The 21,481-nt window shown below is 40.6% G+C and overlaps 1 protein-coding gene across 1 annotated transcript in view; it reads left to right on the plus strand.

The window, feature by feature from the left end:
- The window catches only part of LOC107131271 (ATP-binding cassette sub-family C member 4), a 188,759-nt gene that overhangs the window by 77,975 nt on the left and 89,303 nt on the right, over positions 1-21,481 (plus strand). The window contains 4 exon segments of the mRNA XM_024989168.2: positions 353-390; positions 812-906; positions 13,901-14,047; positions 16,089-16,168. Of these exon segments, the coding sequence (XP_024844936.1) occupies positions 353-390; positions 812-906; positions 13,901-14,047; positions 16,089-16,168 (360 nt within the window).

The raw sequence follows: 21,481 nt of genomic DNA on the forward strand, positions 1-21,481 counted from the left end.
TCAAATGTTTTTTTCTTGGAAAAACCCCAACATTTGCACTATGATTACTGCATTTTTCAGTTCACTTGGGTTTGCTTTGAAATACATTATCTGTGGGGAGCAAAATAAGTGAAGCTTATCGGTATTGTGTACATGATAGAGAACTTCCAGGGAAAAAAGAATATCTTTTAAAGAGTTTAAAATGTAAGATGCCCTCCTCTGACCTGTGGTCATCTGGGGTGTGGGGCTTGGTGCAGACCTGAGTTGGAAGGACCATCTCCCTGTTCTGGAGCCTTTCCGTCTCCCATCCTGGTAAGCCGGGTGTGAGGCTCAGTGACGTCAGTGTGTGAGTGACTGTTGTTTCTTGCTCCAGGTTGTCTACGCCTTGCAGGACTGGTGGCTTGCATACTGGTGAGTGATTCCTGATATGACCCAAAGTATTGTGAAATCTGCATGAAACCTCACTTTCCCACAGTCAGGGGGAGAAGGGAGGGGCTTGTTCCACCTCCTCTTCTGACCCTCACATAGTTTCCCTGAAAAAAAGTAAAGTTCCTGCTGGTGGAGAGTGATGCTCCCGTTGTCTCTCCCATGTCTGACCCTCAGCAGCTTCCTCGTAGACAATTTTGAGAACTGAAGGTTGTGATTTAAATTGAATCTTTATAAGGTAGATGGACACAGAGCCCTGTGAACTGGGAGCCATTTTTCTAGCATAAAATACATTTCCCAAATTGAGTTTTGTGTGTGTGTTTTTGTTTGTTTTTTTTTGTTTGTTTTTTTGTATTTGAACACATTCTGTCTGAAGCATAATATTTTTTTCTTCCCTGTTTCACAGGGCGAAATTACAAAGTGCCCTGTATTTTGGGGTATATGGAAAAGGAGAGACAATTGTGATGCTTGATCTGAACTGGTATTTAGGAGCCTATTCAGGTAAAGTTGAATTCTCTGGTCTATTATATGAGAGTCTGAGGTGCTTACAAGGAGCCTATGTGAGCATCTAGGGCTTCCAGGCACAATTCAGTAATGTCTCAACAGATTTAAGAGTTTGATTTGCATTTGCTCTGTGAATTAATTAGAACAATTACCTTTAAAATCTAGAAGAAAGAAGTTGAATGAAGATTCTTAATTTATTGTGCACTGGATTTTGGTAGTTAAACCAGGATTGCACATTCAGAAAATCAGCCACTGTAAATATATCGTATTGTCTATTCTAATAGGTTGCTTTAGCTAAATCTTATATTGTTATATCGTTGGGCAATGGGATTAGAAACAGATCCCTGCTCTGTGGTTCAGATTGTTCCAATTCTGTCTGAATAAGCTCTGGCTTTTATTGATCTTGCAGGTATGCAAAGTCCCCTTCACCACACTGCTCATTTCTTGGGCATCACTAATTACTTGAGAAGCTAAGCAGGGGGAATCCAGCATCTGGGGATAGATTCTTCTCTTTCTTACCTTGAGTTCACAGTGTTATCTTATCTCCAGCTGTGTGATCAATTTAACATGTGACTAACATTAACATGACTCACTGTATTCACAAGAGCTTAGAATATATATAATATTAAATACTGTTTAAAGGATGTCTTCATCTAAAATTTTAAATATCCTTTTATCCATTCATTTGTTGATGGACATTTAGATTGCTACCATGTCCTGGCTATTATAAATATTTGCTACTATGAACATTGGGGCATAATAATAAATAATACTAATATCAATTAATTAATTTTTAAATTATAAATAAAAAATAATAAAATAATTTGATATTGGATTATAAATGATTGGGCTTCACTGGTGGCTCAGATAGTAAAGAATCTGCCTACAATGCAGGAAACCTGGGTTTGATCCCTGGAGAAGGGAATGGCATCCAACTCCAGTATTCTTGGCTGTGATATCCCATGGACTGAGGAGCCTGATGGGCTATGGTCCATAGGGTTGCAAAGAGTTGGACATGAATGAAGTGACTTAGCATGCACACATAGATGATTAGCAATGTTGTGATAGTTTCAGGTGGACAGCAAAGACACTCAGCCATACATATATGTGTATTCATTCCCCTCCAAATCCCTTCCCCACCCCCTGTCCAGGCTATCACATAACTGAGCAGAGTTCCCTGTGTTATACAGTAGGTTCTTATTGGTTACCCACTTTAAATATAGAAGAGTGTGCATGTTGATCCCAAACTCCCTAACTATCTCTTCCCCTTTCTTCTTCCCCCTGACAACCATAATTTCATTCTCTAAGTCTGTCAGTATGTTTCTGTTACATAAATATATTCATTTGTATAATTTCTTTTTAGGTTCCACCTAAAAGGGATGTTTTACAATATTTCTCCTTCTCTGACTTACTTCATTCAGCCTGACAATCTCTAGGCGCACCCATATTGTGGCAAATGGCATTATTTCATCCTTTTTTAATGGCCGTGTAATAGTCCATTGTATGTATGTACTACCTCTTCTTTGTCCATTCCTGTCAATGGTTATTTAGGTTGCTTTCACATGTTAGCTGTTGTAAACAGTGCTGCAATGAACATTGGGGTGCATATAGCCTGGTATGTATCCTTTTGGACTATGTTTTTCTCTGGGTATACGTCTAGAAGTGGGGCTCCTGGACTACCAGGGTCATATGGTAGTTCTATTTTTAGTTTGTAAGGAACCTCTGTACTGTTCTCGATAGTAGTTATATCAATTTACATTCCCACCATAGTACAAGAGGGTTCCCTTCTCTTTACAGCCTTTCCAGCATTTATTGTAAAATTTTTTGCTGATGGCCATTCTGATTGGTGTGAGGTGATACCCAATTGTAGTTTTGATCTGCATTTCTCTAATAATTAGTGATATAGACTATTTTTTCCATGTTGACCATCTGTATATTTTCTTTGGAGAAAGGTCTGTTTATGTCTTCCACTCATTTTTTGGATTGTTTGTTTTTTGGATATTGAGCTGCATAAGCTGTTTGTATATTTTGAAGGTTATTCCCTCATCAGTTGCTTAGTTTGCAGTTATTTTCTCCCATTCTGAGGACTGTCTTTTCATCTCATTTATGGTACTTATATATAATGGAGGAGAAGGCAATGTTACCCCACTCCAGTACTTTTGCCTGGAAAATCACATGGATGGAGGAGCCTGGTAGGCTGCAGTCTATGGGGTTGCTAAGAGTTGGATACGACTGAGCGACTTCACTTTCACTTTTCACTTTCATGCATTGGAGAAGGAAATGGCAACCTGCCAGGGTCTAGCCCTGGCTGATCCAGGGTATTCAAAGGAGAGACGGCATAGGCGACCTATTTATTTAAATATTTATCAAAGATATAAAGAGTAATAGAATGAGGATAGCTCAGTGAGGAAATTCAGTGGAGAAAAGAGGCTGAGTAGCTTGGTTTACTCGGGAGACCAATAAAACTTCAACACAAGAAGTTTGTACCACTTACGTAGGCCGCAGGCATCCTTCCGTTCTCCCGAAGGAGAGGAGACACTGAGGCCTCCCTGGTCGGATCTTAGAAGCCCAGGCATAATTAGTAAGCATGGTGGGTTCCGCGCTCCAGATGGAGACTCAGCCAGAGTGAGAGAGAGAGCGACATGGGGAGACCAAGTTTCGGTGAACACGGCCTGCACTTTATTTTCCAAAGTAGTTTTTATACCTTAAGTTGTGCATAGAGGATAATGGGGGAAGGGGTAGAATCATGCAAGGACAGCAGTTCCTGGTTCTAATCGAAGCCAGGCTTTCAAACTTATCATATGCAAAAGTTCAGGTGATTTACATCATCTTCTGGCCAGGAGGCCTGTTAACATTTTAAGAAACTTATTTTTCTCTAAAGGTGATTATTCCAAAGTCAGGCACCAGCCTCCAAAAAAGCACTGGACACAGCTGCATTCCTATAGGGCAAAGGTGAGGTGGGCTCAATCAAGAAAAGAATTAACTCAAGGGTCCAAGGTTATAAACATTGAGGCTACTACTTACATTTCTCTACACCCATTATATCAATCAATACACTGCCAAGGATACAGTAGGTAAGGGGTATGGAGACTTAGCAGCAAACATTGGCCCAATAAGTGAAAAATCCTTCACCAATACAATTTCTAATCAATCTTTTAACTACTCAAAAGAATCTGTGTTTAGACAGTTTAGAACAGTTTCAAAGGAGTTTGTAGGTTGAAACACTGTCACACCCAGGAATTATTAACTGGAGCTGTAAGCTAACTCTTTTTTCAGAGAGAGGTAGTGGGGTACAGCGCCCCGTAAAGTCAGAGGTGTAGGTGAAAGCACAAATCGGAAAGTAGGCAGACTCTTGTTTTGGGGGTAGATGCTCGAGAATTTCCAGGGGGACTCCTGAGGCTCGATCCCGCCTTTGCGTATGCCGAGCCTCCTTCCTCATGACCTTTGCCACGGGCAGAGCTCGTTCCCCGCATCAACCCACTCCAGTGTTCTTGCTTGGAGAATCCCAGGGATGGGGGAGCCTGGTTGGCTGCTGTCTATGGGGTTGCACAGAGTTGGACATGACTGAAGTGACTTAGTAGTAGTAGTAGTATATATAATGCAATATTACTCAGCTACAAAAAAGAATGAAATTAGCTGATTTGTAGAGACATGGGTGGACCTAGAGCCTGTTATACAGAGTGGAGTAAGTCAGAAAGAAAAGCAAAAAAGATGCATATATTAATACATATATGTGAACTCTAGAAATATGGTACAGATGAACCTATTGCAGGAATAGAGATAGTGATGTAGAGACTGTATGTGTGGAAACATGTGGGGGAGGTGTAGGAGGTGAATGGACAGGTTAGGATTGACATATATACACTACCATACACTAGATAGCTAGTGGGAACTTGCTGGATAGTACAGGGAACTCAGTACAGTGCTCTCTGAGGACATTGAGGGGTGAGATTGGTTGAGATGGGAGGTATAGGAGGAGGGGATATATGTACATATTGCTGATTTACTTCCTTGTATAGAAACTAACACAACATTGTAAAGCAACTATATTCCAGTAAAAATAAATAAATAAATAAATAACAATACCCCCACAGGAAACACTTGTATAAACTTTCTACAAAAAATGTGTTATATAAAAATCCACTCTTTGAAATTTGGTATTTATTTTATGAATCACTTGCTAATAAATCTAAATACGTTAGCTGTTTACCTCCTTAATTGGTGGACTATGTGGGCTTAAAGGAAGAAGGAAAGCATTCTGTTATATATTCATATGAGGTAGTGGGCTAAGGCAAATGCTTGTTGATGAAATTCAGGAATCTGAGCAGGTGTCAGAGTTTAACACTGATTTGTCAGCTGAATGGGAAAACATTACGTGAAAGAATATTTATTACAAGGGTCATCACCCCTTTATTTACCATTGTGAGTTGAAGAGATGTTCATAGGGCTATTTTCATTTTTATATGCATCAGTTCAGTTCAGATCAGTTGCTCCGTCGTGTCTGACTCGTTGCAACCCCATGTACTGCAGCACACCAGGCTTCCCTGTCCATCACCAACTCCCAAAATTTACTCAAACTCATGTTCATTAAGTCAGTGATGCCATCCCACCATTTCATCCTCTGTTGTCCCCTTCTCCTCCTGCCTTCAATCTTTCCCAGCATCAGGGTCCTTTCAAATGAGTCAGCTGTTCGCATCAGGTGGCCAAAGTATTGGAGTTTCAGCTTCAACATCAGTCCTTTCAATGAACATTCCGGACTTATTTTCCTTAAGATGGACTGGTTGGATCTCCTTGCAGTCCAAGGGACTCTCAAGAGTCTTCTCCACATCATAGTTCCAAAGCATCAATTCTTCGGCACTCAGCTTTCTTTATAGTCCAACTCTCACATCCATATATGACTACTGGAAAAACCATAGCCTTGACTAGACAGACCTTTGTTGGCAAAGAAATATCTCTGCATTTTAATGTGCTGTCTAGGTTGGTCATAACTTTTCTTCCAAGGAGTAAGCGTCTTTTAATTTCATGGATCCAATCACCATCTGCAGTGATTTTAAAGTCCCAAAAAATAAAGTCTGACACTGTTTCCACTGTTTCCCCATCTATTTGCCATGAAGAGATGGGACCAGATGCCATGATCTTCATTTTCTGAATGTTGAGCTTTAAGCCAACTTTTTCACTCTCCTCTTTCACTTTCATCAAGAGGCTCTTTAGTTCATTTCTACAATAAGGGTAATGCCATCTGCATATCTGAGGTTACTGATATTTCTCCAAGTAATCTTTATTCCAGCTTGTACTTCATCAAGCCCAGCGTTTCTCATGATGTACTCTGCATATAAGTTAAATAAGCATGATGACAAAATACAGCCTTGATATACTCCTTTTCCTATTTGGAACCAGTCTGTTGTTCCATGTCCAGTTCTAACTGTTGCTTCTGACCTGCATACAGATATGTCAAGAGGCAGGTCAGGTGGTTTGGTATTCCCATCTCTTTCAGAATTTTCCACAGTTTATTTTGACCCACACAGTCAAAGGCTTTGGCATAGTCAATAAAGCAGAAATAGACGTTTTTCTGGAATTCTCTTGCTTTTTCAATGATCCAGAGGATGTTAGCAATTTGATCTCTGGTTCCTCTGCCTTTTCTAAAACCAGCTTGAACATCTGGAAGTTCACGGTTCATGTATTGCTGAAGCCTGGCTTGGAGAATTTTGAACATTACTTTGGTAGCGTGTGAAATGAGAGCAAATGTGCAGTGGTTTGAGCATTCATTTCCTTTCTTTGGGATTGGAATGAAAACTGACCTTTTCCAGTCCTGTGGCCCCTGCTGAGTTTTCCAAATTTGCTGACATATTGAATGCAGCACTTTCACAGTATCATCTTTGAGGATTTGAAATAGCTCAACTGGATTTCCATCACCTCCACTAGCTTTGTTCGTAGTGATGCTTTCTAAGGCCCACTTGACTTCACATTCCAGGATGTCTGCCTCTAGGTCAGTGATCCCATCATCGTGATTATCTGGGTCGTGAAGATCTTTTTTGTACAGTTCTTATGTGTATTCTTGCCACCTCTTCATAATATCTTCTGCTTCTGTTAAGTCCATACCATTTCTGACCTTTATTGAGCCTATCTTTGCATGAAATGTTCCCTTGGTATCTCTAATTTTCTTGAAGATATCTCTAGTCTTTCCCATTCTATTGTTTTTCTCTATATCTTTCCACTGATCACTGAGGAAGGCTTTCTTATCTCTCCTTGCTATTCTTTGGAACTCTGCATTTAAATGGGTATATCTTTCCTTTCTCCTTTGCTTTTTGCTTCTCTTCTTTTCACAGCTTTTTGTAAGGCCTCCTCAGACAGCCATTTTGTTCTTTTGCATTTCTTTTTCTTGGGGAGGTCTTGCTCCTTGTCTACTGTATAATGTCACCAACCTACATCCATAGTTTATCAGGCACTGTATCAGATCCAGTCCCTTAAATCTATTTCTCACTTCCACTGTATAATCATAAGGGATTTGATTTAGGTCACACCTGAATGGTCTAGTGGTTTTCCCTACTTTCTTCAATTTAAGTTTGAATTTGGCAATAATGAATTCACGATCTGAGCCACAGTCAGCTCCCAGTCTTGTTTTTGCTGACTGTATAGAGCGTCTCCATCTTTGGCTGCAAGGAATATAATCAATCTGAGTTTTATGTTGACCATCTGATGATGTCCATGTGTAGAGTCTTCTCTTGTGTTGTTGGAAGAAGGTATTTGCTATGACTAGTGTATTCTCTTGGCAGAACGCCAAGAGCCTTTGCCCTGCTTCATTCTGTACTCCAAGGCCAGATTTGCCTTTTACTCTGGGTGTTTCTTGACTTCCTAATTTTGCATTCCAGTCCCGTTCGATGCACGATACTGGATGCTTGGGGCTGGTGCACTGGGATGACCCAGAGGGATGGTACGGGGAGTGAGGAGGAGGAGGGTTCAGGATGGGGAACACATGTATACCTGTGGCAGATTCATTTTGATATATAGCAAAACCAATACAATATTGTAAAGTTAAATAAAATTTAAAAAAAAAAAAAAAGGACATCTTTTTTGGGTGTTAATTCTAGAAGGTCCTGTAGGTCTTCATAGAACTGTTCAACTTCAGCCTCTTCGGCATTACTGGTCAGGGCATAGACTTGGATTGCCATGATACTGAATGGTTTGCCTTGGAAATGAACAGAGATGATTCTGTGTTTTTTGAGATTGCATCCAAGTACTGCATTTCAGACTCTTTCATTGAATATGATGGCTACTCCATTTCTTCTAATGGATTCCTGTGCACAGTAGTAGATATAAAGTTCTGAGTTACATTCACCCATTCCAGTCCATTTTAGTTCACTGATTCCTAAAATGTCGAATTTTAGGAATTCGATGGCATTCACTCTTGCCATCTCCTGTTTGATCACTTCCAGTTTGCATGGATTCATGGACCTAACAGTCCAGGTTGCTTTGCAATGTTGCTCTTTATATCATCAGCCCTTGCTTCCACCACAAGTCACATTCACAACTGGGTGTTGTTTTTGCTTTGGCTCCATCTCTTCATTGTTTCTGGAGTTATTTCTCCACTGTTCTCTAGTAGCATATTGGGTACCTACCAACCTGGGGAGTTCATCTTTCAGTGTCCTATCTATTTGCCTTTTCATACTGTTCATGGGGTTCTCAAGGCTGGAATACTGAAGTGGTTTGCTGTTGCCTTCTCCAGTGGACCACATTTTGTCAGAACTCTCTACCACGACCCATCAGTCTTAGGTACTCCTACACGGCATGGCTCATAGTTTCATTGAGTTAGACAAGGCTGTGGTCCATGTAATTAGATTGGTTAGTTTTTTGTGATTGTGGCTTTCAGTCTGTCTGCCCTCTGATGGAGAATGATAAGAAGCTTCCTGATGGGAGAGACTGACTGAGGGGGATACTTGGTCCTGTTCTGATGGGCAGAGCTATGCTCAGTAAATCTTTAATCCAACTTTGTGTTGATGGGTGGAGCTGTGTTCCCTCCCTGCTATTTACCTTGGGCCAAACTATGGTGGAGGTAATAAAGATAAAATATGGTGGAGGTATGAAGACCTACAAGACCCTTTAGAAAGTGAAAGTGAAAGTGAAGTTGCTCAGTCTGACTCTTTTCGACCCCATGGACTACAGCCTACCAGTCTCCTCTGTCCATGGGATTTTCCAGGCAATAGTACTGGAGTGGATTGCCATTTCCTTCTCCAGGGGATCTTCCTGACCCAGGGACTGAACTCAGGTCTCCTGCATTGTAGACAGATGTTTTACCATCTAAGCCACCAGGGAAGTCCTGAACTTTTAGTACTATCACCCCCAAAAGATGTCCTTTTCATTATACGGAACTGGAATGCAAAAGTAGGAAGTCAAGAAACACCTACAGTAACAGGCAAATTTGGCCTTGGAGTATGGAATGAAGCAGGGCAAAGGCTAATAGAGTTTTGCCAAGACAATGCACTGGTCATAGCAAACACCCTCTTCCAACAACACAAGAGAAGACTCTACACATGGACATCACCAGATGGTCAACACCAAAATCAGACTGATTATATTCTTTGCAACCAAAGATGGAGAAGCTCTATACAGTCAGCAAAAACAAGACCTGGAGCTGACTGTGGCTCAGATCGTGAGCTCCTTATTGCCAAATTCAGACTTAAACTGGAGAAAGTAGGGAAAACCACTAGACCATTCAGGTATGACCTAATCAAATCCCTTATGATTATACAGTGGAAGTGAGAAATAGATTTAAGGGACTAGATCTAATAGACAGAGTGCCTGATGAGCTATGGTCGGAGGTTCATGACATTGTACACAAGACAGGGATCAAGACCATCCCCAAGAACAAGAAATGCAAAAAAGCAAAATGGCTGTCTAGGGAGGCCTTACAAATAGCTGTGAAAAGAAGAGAAGCAAAACACAAAGGAGAAAAGGAAAGATATAAGCATCAGAATGCAGAGTTCCAAAGAATAGCAAGGAGAGATAAGAAAGCCTTCCTCAGCTATCAATGCAAAGAAAAGGGGGAAAACAACAGAATGGTAAAGACTAGAGATCTCTTCAAGAAAATTAGAGATACCAAGGGAATATTTCATGCAAAGATGGGCTTGATAAAGGATAGAAATTGTATGGACCTAATAGAAGCAGAAGATATTAAGAAGAGGTGGCAAGAATACACATGCTGCTGCTGCTGCTAAGTCGCTTCAGTCGTGTCTGACTCTGTGTGACCCCATAGACGGCAGCCCACCAGGCTCCCCCATCCCTGAGATTCTCCAGGCAAGAGCACTGGAGTGGGTTGCCATTTCCTTCTCCAATGACTAAGAACTGTACAAAAAAGAGCTTCACGACCCAGATATTCACAATGGTGTGATCACTCACCTAGAGGCAGACATTCTGGAATGTGAAGTCAAGTGGGCCTTAGAAAGCAGGACTACGAACAAAGCTAGTGGAGGTGATGGAATTCCAGTTGAGCTATTTCAAATCCTGAAAGATGATGCTGTGAAAGTTCTGCACTCAATATGCCAACAAATTTGGAAAACTCAACAGTGGCCACAGGACTGGAAAAGGTCAGTTTTCATTCCAATCCCAAAGAAAGGCAATGCCAAAGAATGCTCAAACTACCGCAACAGTTGCACTTATCTCACACACTAGTAAAATAATGCTCAAAATTCTCCAAGTCAGGCTTCAGCAATACATGAACCATGAACTTCCAGATGTTCAAGCTGGTTTTAGAAAAGGCAGAGGAACCAAAGATCAAATTGCCAACATCCGCTGGATCATCAAAAAAGCATGGGAGTTCCAGAAAAACATTTATTTCTGCTTTATTGACTATACCAAAGCCTTTGACTGTGTGGATCACAAGAAACTGTGGGAAATTCTGAAAGAGATGGGAATACCAAACCACCTGATCTGCCTCTTGAGAAACCTATATGCAGGTCAGGAAGCAACAGCTTGAACTGGACATGGAACAGCAGACTGGTTCCAAATAGGAAAAAGAGTATGTCAAGGCTGTATATTGTCACCCTGCTTATTTAACTTATACGTAGTGTACATCATGAGAAATGCTGAGCTGGAAGAAGCACAAGCTGGAATAAAGATTGCTTAGAGAAATATCAATAACCTCAGATATGCAGATGACACCACTCTTATGGCAGAAAATGAAGAGGAACTAAACAGCCTCTTGATGAATGTGAAGAAGAGTGAAAAAGTTGGCTTAAAGCTCAACATTCAGAAAACGAAGATCATGGCATCTGATCCCATCACTTCATGGCAAATAGATGGGAAAACAGTGGAAACAGTGTCAGACTTTATTTTTGCGGGCTCCCAAATCACTGCAGATGGTGATTGGAGCCATGAAAATATAAGACACTTACTCCTTGGAAGGAAAGTTTGACCAACCTAGATAGCATATTCAAAAACAGAGATATTAGTTTGCCAACAAAAGTCCGTCTAGTCAAAGCTATGGTTTTCCAGTAGTCATGTATGGATGTGAGAATTAGACTGTGAAGAAAGCTGAGCACTGAAGAATTGATGCTTTTGAACTGTGGTGTTACAGAAGACTCTTGAGAGTCCCTTGGACTGCAAGGAGATCCAACCAGTCCATCCTAAAGGAGATCAGTCCTGGGTGTTTATCGGAAGGACTGATACTGTAGCTGAACCTCCAATACTTTGGCCACCTCATGCGAAGAGTTGACTCATTGGAAAAGACCCTGATGCTGGGAGGGATTGGGGGCAGGAGGAGAAGGGGACAATAGAGTATAAGATGTCTGGATGGCATTACCGACTTGATGGAAATGAGTTTGAGTGAACTCCGGGAGTTGATGATGGACAGGGAGGCCTTGCGTGCTGCGATTCATGGGGTCGCATAGAGTCAGACACGACTGAGCGACTGAACTGAACTGAACTGACCTGAATGAATATAATGGTGACTTACCTCAAAAGATCCCATGCATTTAATGCTACAGACCGTTCCTCCAACCCTGCTGTAGGCCACCACTGACCCACACCTTCACCAGAGACTCCTGGACACCCATAGGCAAGTCTCCTATGGGGTCACTGTTCCTTCCTCCTTGGTCCTGGTGCACAAGGTTCTGTTGTGCCCTCCAAGAGTCTATTACCGAGTCCTGTGTAAGTTCTGCCAGCTCTATGGTGGGGTTAATGGCGACCTCCTCCAAGAGAACTTATGCCGTACTCACACCTAGAGCGCCTGTCCCTGCGGCAGACCACTGCAGACCCGTAGCTCCACAGGAAACATCAAACACAGTTCTGTCTCAGTCTCTGTGGGGACTCTGGGTCCTAGTGCGCACAAGGTTCATTTGAGCCCTCTGAGCATCTCTGTCGGGAATGGGGTTTGATTCTAAATGCGAATTCGCCCTTTCTACCATCTTGCTGGGGCTGCTCCTTTGCCCTTAGACATGGGGTATCTCCTCACAGCTGCTCCAGTGCCTACCTTCTTACTAGGTTTTCTCTGAGCTTGGATGTGGGGTATCTCCTCATGGCTGCTCCTTCTGACTTTGGATGTGGTTTTATATGCATAGTGATTCTCATTTATCATTGATAAAAAAAATTAAATGATAATATTTATTTACAAATGCTGTGTTTCCTTAAAACACTTAGTGAGAGGTTAGTTGCTTGTTTAGATTATCTATAAATTATTGTTTAGGTTATAATTATCTCTTGTCAAAATATAATAGTTTCTTGCTATTTCTTGAATAGCAATAGTTTGCAAACTAACTGTTAGTTGCAAACAATTAAGTTGTCTGTTTGCAACTTAATATGGTCCTTCTGTACTCTTTAAAACTACTTGGACCTAGAAATTACTATGTTATTTTTTATTTATTTTATTTTTATTAATTTTCACTGGAGTATAGTTGCTTTACAGTGTCATGGGAGATTTTGCTATACAACGAAGTGCCATCAGTCATATGTACAGTACACATATATCCCCATTTTTTTTATTTCCTTCTCATTTAGGTCACCAGTGAGTAGAATTTTCTGTGCTATAAAAGTAGATTCTCAAGTAGCTAGTTTACATAGAAGTAAATTTTCATGTAAATTTACTGGTTACAAGGAAATGGTAAATCATTTCTCCTGTTCCTCTTCCTTCTCATGCTGATATCTAAAACTGAGGTATGCTTTGATTGTGGAATATGTAACTAGTGGGATTTGATATGTGGTAAAGGGAAGAATATCAACTATTTTTCATAATTATCTTTCTTTTTGTTTTTTAAAAAGTGTTTAAATAACTACAGTTTTTTTTTTAAGTTTTATTTATTTTTGGCTATGCTGGGTCTTCATCGCTGTGTGGACTTTCTCTAGTTGCCAAGGGCAGAGTCTACTCTCTAATTGCGATGCACATGTTTCTCATTGCATGGCTTCTCTTGTTTCAGAGCTGGGCTCTAGGGTGTGTGGACTTCAGTAGATGCAGCCAGTGGACTTTAGTAGTTGTGGTTCCTGGGCTCTAGAGCACGAGCTCAATAGTTATGGAGCACAGGCTAAGCTGCTCTGAGACATGTGAGATCCACCTGGGTCAGGGATCGAACCCATGTCTCCTGCATTGGCAGACAGACTCTTCAACACTGAACTACCAAGGGAGCCCTGTAATTATCTTTCTTGTGAGTTTTTATTAGAACTTGTAACTGAATTAGGAAAGCCTAGAATGAAACTAATTTATATAAGACTTTCCCCCCCTGTGTTGTTTCTATTTAGTGAAAGGAAAATAGTGATTTTCATATTCTTCTTTATAAATGTATTTTGTGACAGCATCAAGTTCTTATACACCCATTTCATATGTATATTTACATATATATACATTTATATATATATAAATTTATTCTATAGTCTACATGTATAAATTTTTATATAAATCTTATTTGTAGAATAAAATACACAATATCTTTATAAACTGTCTGCCATGCTTTAACATCATTGAGGATAAGGCAGAGATCTTGTGCTGAGTGATGTTTCTTCATTTCAGGTTTAACTTTTTCTACCATCCTTTTTGGCATCACAAGGTCTCTGTTGATATTCTATGTCCTTGTTAACTCTTCACAAACTTTGCACAACAAAATGCTGTGGTCCATTTTGAGAGCTCCAGTATTGTTCTTCTATAGAAATCCAAAAGGTAAGTCAGACACCAAGTTTCTCAGTGAATATGTCTTGTTAACACATTTAGTTCCTGATTACATTTGATATTTGAAAATGGAAGAGATGCTTAGAAGAAAATCACCATTCATTTTCTATGAAAAGCTTCATTGATATTTTTTCCTACCAGATAAAATCTGAATAGGAGTATGTAACCTTTTATTCCAATTTATGTGTGTCTGTAAAGATAAATGAATGTTTACTTTGCAGGATGATTTATGAATCCATTTGTAAGACATATGAAGCACCCAAGATAGGATGCAAATGTGTTGAAATACTTTTCACTAGTTGTTGAAATGTTCCTGTGTTAATAATGTTAAGCTAACTAGGAAGGACCTTCTTCCAGGAATATCTCTATCGGAGACAGGCTGTGTGTTCTCTTTTTCTTTGCTCATCTGTTTCTGGGATCACAGAGGTCTGACATGTGCTCATATTTTGAGGTTTGCCTAAATGGTAATGGAAAATTGATTAAAACACAAGATCAGTTAAAAGTATACATCGTCTTCAATAAAGTCAACTCTCTAGTTTTATAATGGACTTTTGGTTACATTTAAGAGGTCTTGTGGTACATAGCAGGTGGATCTTCAGTATTAAGTAAGAGTGTCCCTGATGGTTCTCCAGTGGTTGCTTCCACTACTTTGTGGCCTTTGACCTGTATTGCTTCAGGAGACAGCCTCCTGATCTGGATTTCTGTGAAGAGTCAGTTCTTTAGTGAACATGCCCAATCTGTTCAGTTGGTTATACTTGTGCTGAGGCCCAGGGTGGCTTTGTTTTCTCACAGGTGATGATTGACAGGACCTGTTGAGGCAGGGATGTGACTGGAAGGAGGACAAGTGTAGGCTCAGCCTGTTCACCAACTAGGCATGTGACTGAGGCCAAAGCAGGTAGATTCTCCTGGCCATGCAAATCTCCAGGCAGGATGCTGTCATGGTCTTAAGTGTGGACTCTGGAACCAACTGGCTGGGTTCAGTCCTGTTGCTAGTTAGCTAATAGTAATAGTTACAGTTATGGTAATACTTATGTGCTAGTTATTTAATTTCTCTGTGTCTTGATTTTCTTACTTGTAAATTGAGGATACTGTTCACACACTTACCAATATCTTGATGTTGTGGGCATTAAGCAGGTTAATAATTCACAGCACTTAGCACAGGGTCAGTACCTAATGAACCTCAGTGAGGATGACGACATGGTGTCTGGGAACTTCTCTCCTGTGAAATGGGAATAACCACTGCCCTTCCTGTTCCACAAGGCTGTTGTGAGGATTAAATAAGAATGTTGAGGGCAGCATCTTGTGCAGATTTATTCATTACACGTTGTTTAGTCCAGGCAGTGAGCAGAGCACAGGATGGTAAACTGCAGAGGCCCACACAGATCTCATCTTATTATGAAGCCAGAGTGAGGAAGGGATTGGAGGAGTCCATGCTATTATGGGTGTGAAGTTGCTCCACTTTGCCTGTTAATGTGAAAAATATAGTCATAAAGTTGAGAGCATTAAGTGGGATTCAATTTCTGTTCTCACAGCCTCTGAGTGTTCATGACCACAGTTAACCAGGCTCTTTATGTTCAAGACCTGTAGGCTTCTCCAGATGCTGACTTACTGATTATTGAAGGATTTGGGATCAAGTTTAAATCCTGAAGGGTCCTAATCTTAGAGTACTCAGCACACTAATATTTATCTTGTGTCCCCCTCCTGTATCTCTTAGCACAACTTCATTCCTTCAAGAAAATAGAAGCCCAAATAAGTACGCAAAGATAGGCCTACTTTGCCCAAAAGGCTTAGGGGCTGTAAATTACTTACTCTTTTAGTGATGTATTAAATTGAACTCTTTCCTATCTTTTATTTTCAAAAGTGGAATTTGTAATGTCCCCTGCATTGGCAAGCAGATTCTTATCCACTGTATCACCAGGGAAATCCCTAAATACATGCGCTTTAAAAATAATGTTTTGATTTGTGCATGTATTGTTTCTCTTAAGGTTCCTATATGAGGAAATTAGTATTTTTTTGTATCCTGTTATTGCAGGAAGGATTTTAAATCGCTTCTCAAAAGACATTCAGCATATGGATGACTTGCTGCCCTTGATGTTTCAGGATTTCATCCAGGTAATGTACCGGTCCTGTCAGAGTTCTCCCAGGGAAGAGCAGAGTGCCTGTTTCTCAAGGCCTTCTCACAGGGGCTGAGGGTGGGCTTTCAGCCTGATGATGTGCCCTGTTATCTTCGGTAAAGGTTATATTTGTGAGAGAAGGGTGCAGTTGTGATTGGGAGGCTGAGCTAACATGAGGAACAACTGGGGCAGGAGTGTCTACACAGTCTTGTCAAGGTTGGTCTGAAGCAGTGACAGGCTGGGTAAGTAGTTCTCCCTCTGCCTTCCAGGTGTCTGGTGTGGATTCCCTTACTGTGAGCACATTTCATAATAGAGAAAAAAATCACCTCTCATGGAAAGATATCCTAGATGAACTAAATTATGCATTGTATTCGGCTTCCCAGGTGGCTCAGTGTTAAAGAATTCACTTGCCAATGCAGGAGACACAAGAGACAAGAGTTCAATCCTTGGGTCAAGAAGATCCTCTGGAGAAGGAAATGGCAAGGCATTCCAGTATTCTTGCCTGGAAAATTCCATGGGCAGAGGAGCCTGGCGGGCTATAGTCCATGGGGTTGCAAAGAGTCAGACATGCACAATGCATTGTATTACCACAGAGGACAAATATTTACTGCACTATTTTATTTGGATAAAGCCAGTTGTGGTTACTTACAAAGAAAAGATTGGTAAAAATAAGGTGAAAATAATACTTTAACAAGGACAAGGTTGTTGTTGAGTTGCTAAATTGTGTCTGACTCTTTTGTGACCCCATGGACTATAGCCCGCGAGGTTCCTCTGTCCATGGGATTTCTAAGGCAAGAATACTTGAGTGGGTTGCAATTACCTTGTCCAGGGGATCTTCCTGACCCAGGGGTGAAACCCGTGTCTCCTGCATTGGCAGGCAGATTCTTTACCACTTAGCCACCTGGGAAGTCCAACAAGGGCAATAGAGAGCAGTTATTAAAGATACAAAGCCTTTAAGCCAGTAATTTGATTCTAGGATCAAAGTCATTTCAGAAAACGTCTTTTGTTTTGTAGGGAGTTATTATTTTCACAAGTTGATTGCTCTGTCTTAACGTGTCTTAAAACAAGAGAAGGAGAGAGAGAAAGACCTACAGAAATACCTTCTATCGAGTCTCTCTTTTGTCTGTGAACTTGAGGTTCTAAAGAATGATGTAAGGTCATCTCTGCTTTCATCTCATTCAGTATAATTGCTCATGTGGTGTGTACTTTTCTGTTATTTAATTCTGTCTACTTTTCAGTTATTTAGTCTGTGGGGAATTTTCTTTTTCTTCTCAGGTGTTAATTTTGGAAATGAAATGCATTGTCAAAAGCTGCACACAGAAATGCAGCAGAGATCTGACAGCAGACAGTGTAGACTGTGGGCATGGCTTTCAACTGTTACCAATGTGAACTATGCTGAGACTCAGAGGCAGAGGACTTTTACTGCAAAGATGTCTGATTTTTTTTTTTTTTTAATTCTGCTAACTTACTTTATAAATGTGCCCTTCTGGGTTTAACTATGTAATTTATCCCCAGAAACGATTTTTCCTTGAAAATAGTGTGACATTTTAACAGTGATTGTGAATTACTTTGAAAAGATTTTGTGAATGGTTCTGTTTCTTTGCTATGGCAAGGTAGGCTAACTTGGGTTTATGCCATGTGCTTACTAACACATGGTTAGTTAGTGGTCATAGTCAGATTGTCACATATTTTTGCATGACATATATAGGGACAGGGATAGATGCTACCTGATTTAAGTAAAAAGCATTCTCATTAAAGAGGAGGGAAAATTCCAGTCTCGCTGATTTCCAATCCCAGCTCTGCCACTTGTAGTTCAATTATCTTGAAGTTGAAGTTGGAGGCATCCTGTAGGTCATTGGAAGTAAGAGTTTGGTGTTTGAGGGAGAGACCTGGGATGAGCATGAAGCCTGTGTATCCTTCACTGAGCAGGTAGTAGCTGAATCTATCAAGATGACAAGATTGCCCAGAGAGAGGGAAGCATTTTTAGGGGCCAATATAAGAAGACTATTTAGGGGCCAATATCAGAGAGAAAGCAGAGAGAGAAGGGGAAGAGAGGAGACACACAGTGAACCGCAAAGGAGAAAGAAGGAAGTAGGTTGGGGAGTCAAGGAAGGATGGATCTGCTCAGTACAAACGAGAAGGTGAGTCTGTGAAAACTTGTTGGTTGATTTGAAATCAGGAGGTGTTGGTAACCTGAGAAGCAGGTTTCAGATGTGAGGAGGACAGAGTGCAAAGGACTGAAAAACCAGGAGGTGTGGAGGGAGTTGAAGTGAAGACTTGCTGCTCCTGGAAGGAGTTTGAATGAAGCAGGAGAGAGGCCCTGGAATGTAGGATTGAGGAGGTATTGCTGGTTGTTGGGGTGTACAGTTTGTGAGTTGCGTGTGTGTATGAGGTGGTGGGTGGTATTTCTCTCTCTCCCTCCTTCCCTTCAACAAACAGTGCTTAGAGTTAAGGTCCTGAAGAACAGGGGTGAGCCATACCCCTCCCCTCCTGGGTGGTCTCCTTCACCCTCCCTTTGGGAGGGAGACATCCAGAGATTCACCCCTTGCTGCCTTTGGAATCCTAATTGTGGGAGCTCTGTGGAGGAAGTCCTGGAAGGCAAACTGGATATGGGGGCTTGAGGCAGTTAGGGAACCTAGTCCAGGAGGTGGGCAGAGCTTCTAGGAGGTGACATTTGATCCCAAATGAAAAGAAAAGGCTGCTGTGGATGATGGGGCTGGAGGTGCTGCTGGAAGCAGGGTTCCTATGTGGAAACCAGTCTTTCTTACCCATCACCAACTGAGAGGGGGGAAGGGAGGTGCTGGAAGGGGGTTGTTCAGTTTCGCTTTAAAAGACATAGTTTGTGACAAGTGTTTTTCAACTCATTTTTGATGATTCTGCTTATCCTTGATGTATTTGATAAACCTTGGAAGATCATTTTTATTTTTATTACTTCTAAAGTGTTTATTTTGTGTACTTTTCTTCATTTAAATCCTTCTCATTCCCTTAAATGATGTATCAGATAATTTATTTAATATTTTGTAATAGTGATGACAAGTGTGGATAAGGGAAACCCTGGGTTCTGAGTAGTGGTCCACACTGCAGGACAGTCCATCTACTCAGACGATGTCACTCAGAGACCACATCCCAACAGAGAGCGATCATGAGTTTGTGCACCATCCTGTACACTGACTCTACCAGAGAAGTTGCCTGTTCAGTCACATTTAGGTTGTTGGGCAAATTGGAGTTTTTCACCATTTCAAAAAGGATGAAGGAAAAGCAGCATAAAAAATCAATTTATATAGTGTGATTCTACTTGATAATCATTTATGATGTCAACAGCTTTAAAGTACAGTGGCGTGGGAAGCCCTGCAGTCTCCCTTTCCAAGCTTGAATCCCAGCTCTCCCTCTTCCTGTTTCTGCTGCACAAAGCCAGTCTCCTCACAGTAAAATAGAGAAAATAATACCAACTCCATAAATGTTGGGAAGATAAAATGAAGTTATTTTAATAGTATTCTTTTCATAACATCTAAATGCATGTTGAGCAGTAAGTAATGGGCAGTTATTTTTAAAACACTATATGTATTTTTAAGTGAGAAAAGTTGTCTGATGACACTGGCATTATGTTGCATTAAAGTTATTGTCAGACACAGTTTCCAGGCCCATAAATACCATCTCATGAGTTTGTATTACAAAGCTTCTAGGTTTGCAATTCAAGAAGATTTTAAGGAATACTTTCTTATGTAGATTCATAGAATAAAAATCAGTTATTTTCAAAACTGACCATTGGGCACTAAATATTTCAAAAATATGTCATTTTCATACCATTTCCCAAAGTCCCAAATAACTTGGAGTAAGGAGTCTCAATTATGCACTTTTTTTGTCATTGAAATCATCACCTCCAAGAAGTTTTCCTACAAATAAAACAAGTGATAATGAAGTTAAGATGTGGAAGTTAAATTTAGGCATTTTAATTATCCTTCAATTAAAAATAAATAAATTTTAAAATGCCCAAAAAATCACTTACTAAAAAAAAAAAAAAAAAAAAGACTTCTCTGAGCATCAGAAGTTGTACACAGCTGCCCTCAGCAAAATAATTTATTGAGGAAAACTGAACTGCAAAACCTTTCTTCCTCACACACACCTCGTTCAGGAAGAGGAAACAACAACAACAACAAAGCAACAGCTTTGCCAAGCTTACATAACTGAATCCTCATGTCCTTTCCCCCTTCATGGATCACAGCATTGTCCTGGTGAAGGGGCTTGTGTAACTCAATGAAGCCATGAGCCATGCCATTCAGGGCCACCCAAGACCGATAGGTCATAGTGGAGAGTTCTGACAAAACATGGTCCACTGGAGGAGAAAATGATAAACCACTCCAGTATTCTTGCTGTGAGAGCCCTGTGAACAAAATGAAAAGGTAAAAATATATGACACTGGAAGATGAGCCCTCCGGGTTGGAAGGTATCCAGTATGCTACTGGGGAAGAGTGGAGGGCAATTGCTAACAGCTCCAGAAAGAATGAAGTGGCTGGGCCAAAGTGGAAATGACACTTAGTTGTAGATGTGTCTGTTGGTGAAAGTAAAGTCCATGCTATAAAGAACAATATTGCATAGGGACTTGGGGTGTTAGGTCCATGAATCAATGTAAATTGAATGTGGTCGAGCAGGAGATGGCAAGAATGAATATTGACATCTTAGGAATCAGTGAACTAAAATGGACAGGAATGGGCTAATTTAATTCAGATGACCACTGTATCTATTTCTGTGGGAAAGAATTCCTTAGAAAAAATGGAGTAGCTCTTATAGTCAACAAAAGAGTCTGAAATGCAGTACTTGGGTGCAAACTCAAAAATGACAGAATGATCTCAGTTATCTTCCAAGGCAAACCATGCAACATCACAGTAATATAAGTCTATCCCCCAACTACTGATGCCAGAGAAACTAAAGTTGACCAGTTCTGTGAAGACCTACAACAACTTCTAGAACTAATACCGAAAAAAAGATGTCCTTTTCCTCCTAAGGAATTGTAATGTAAAAGGAGGAAATCAAGAGATACCTGGAGTAACAGGTAAGTTTGGCCTTTGGAGTACAAAATGAAGCAGGGCAAAGGCTAACAGAATTTCGTCAAGAGAGCACATTGCTCATGGCAAACACCCTCTTCCAGCAACACGAGGGACAGTTCTACATGTGGACATCACCAAATGATCAGCACCGATGTCAGATTGATTATGTCCTTTTCAGCCGAAAATGGAGAAGCTCTATACAGTCAGCAAAAACAAGACCTAAGCTGACTGTGGCTCTGATCATCAACTCCGTATTGAAAAATTGA

The sequence above is a fragment of the Bos taurus genome, unplaced genomic scaffold (genome assembly GCF_002263795.3).
Source record: "Bos taurus isolate L1 Dominette 01449 registration number 42190680 breed Hereford unplaced genomic scaffold, ARS-UCD2.0 Leftover_ScbfJmS_264, whole genome shotgun sequence".
Classification (NCBI taxonomy): domain Eukaryota; kingdom Metazoa; phylum Chordata; class Mammalia; order Artiodactyla; family Bovidae; genus Bos; species Bos taurus.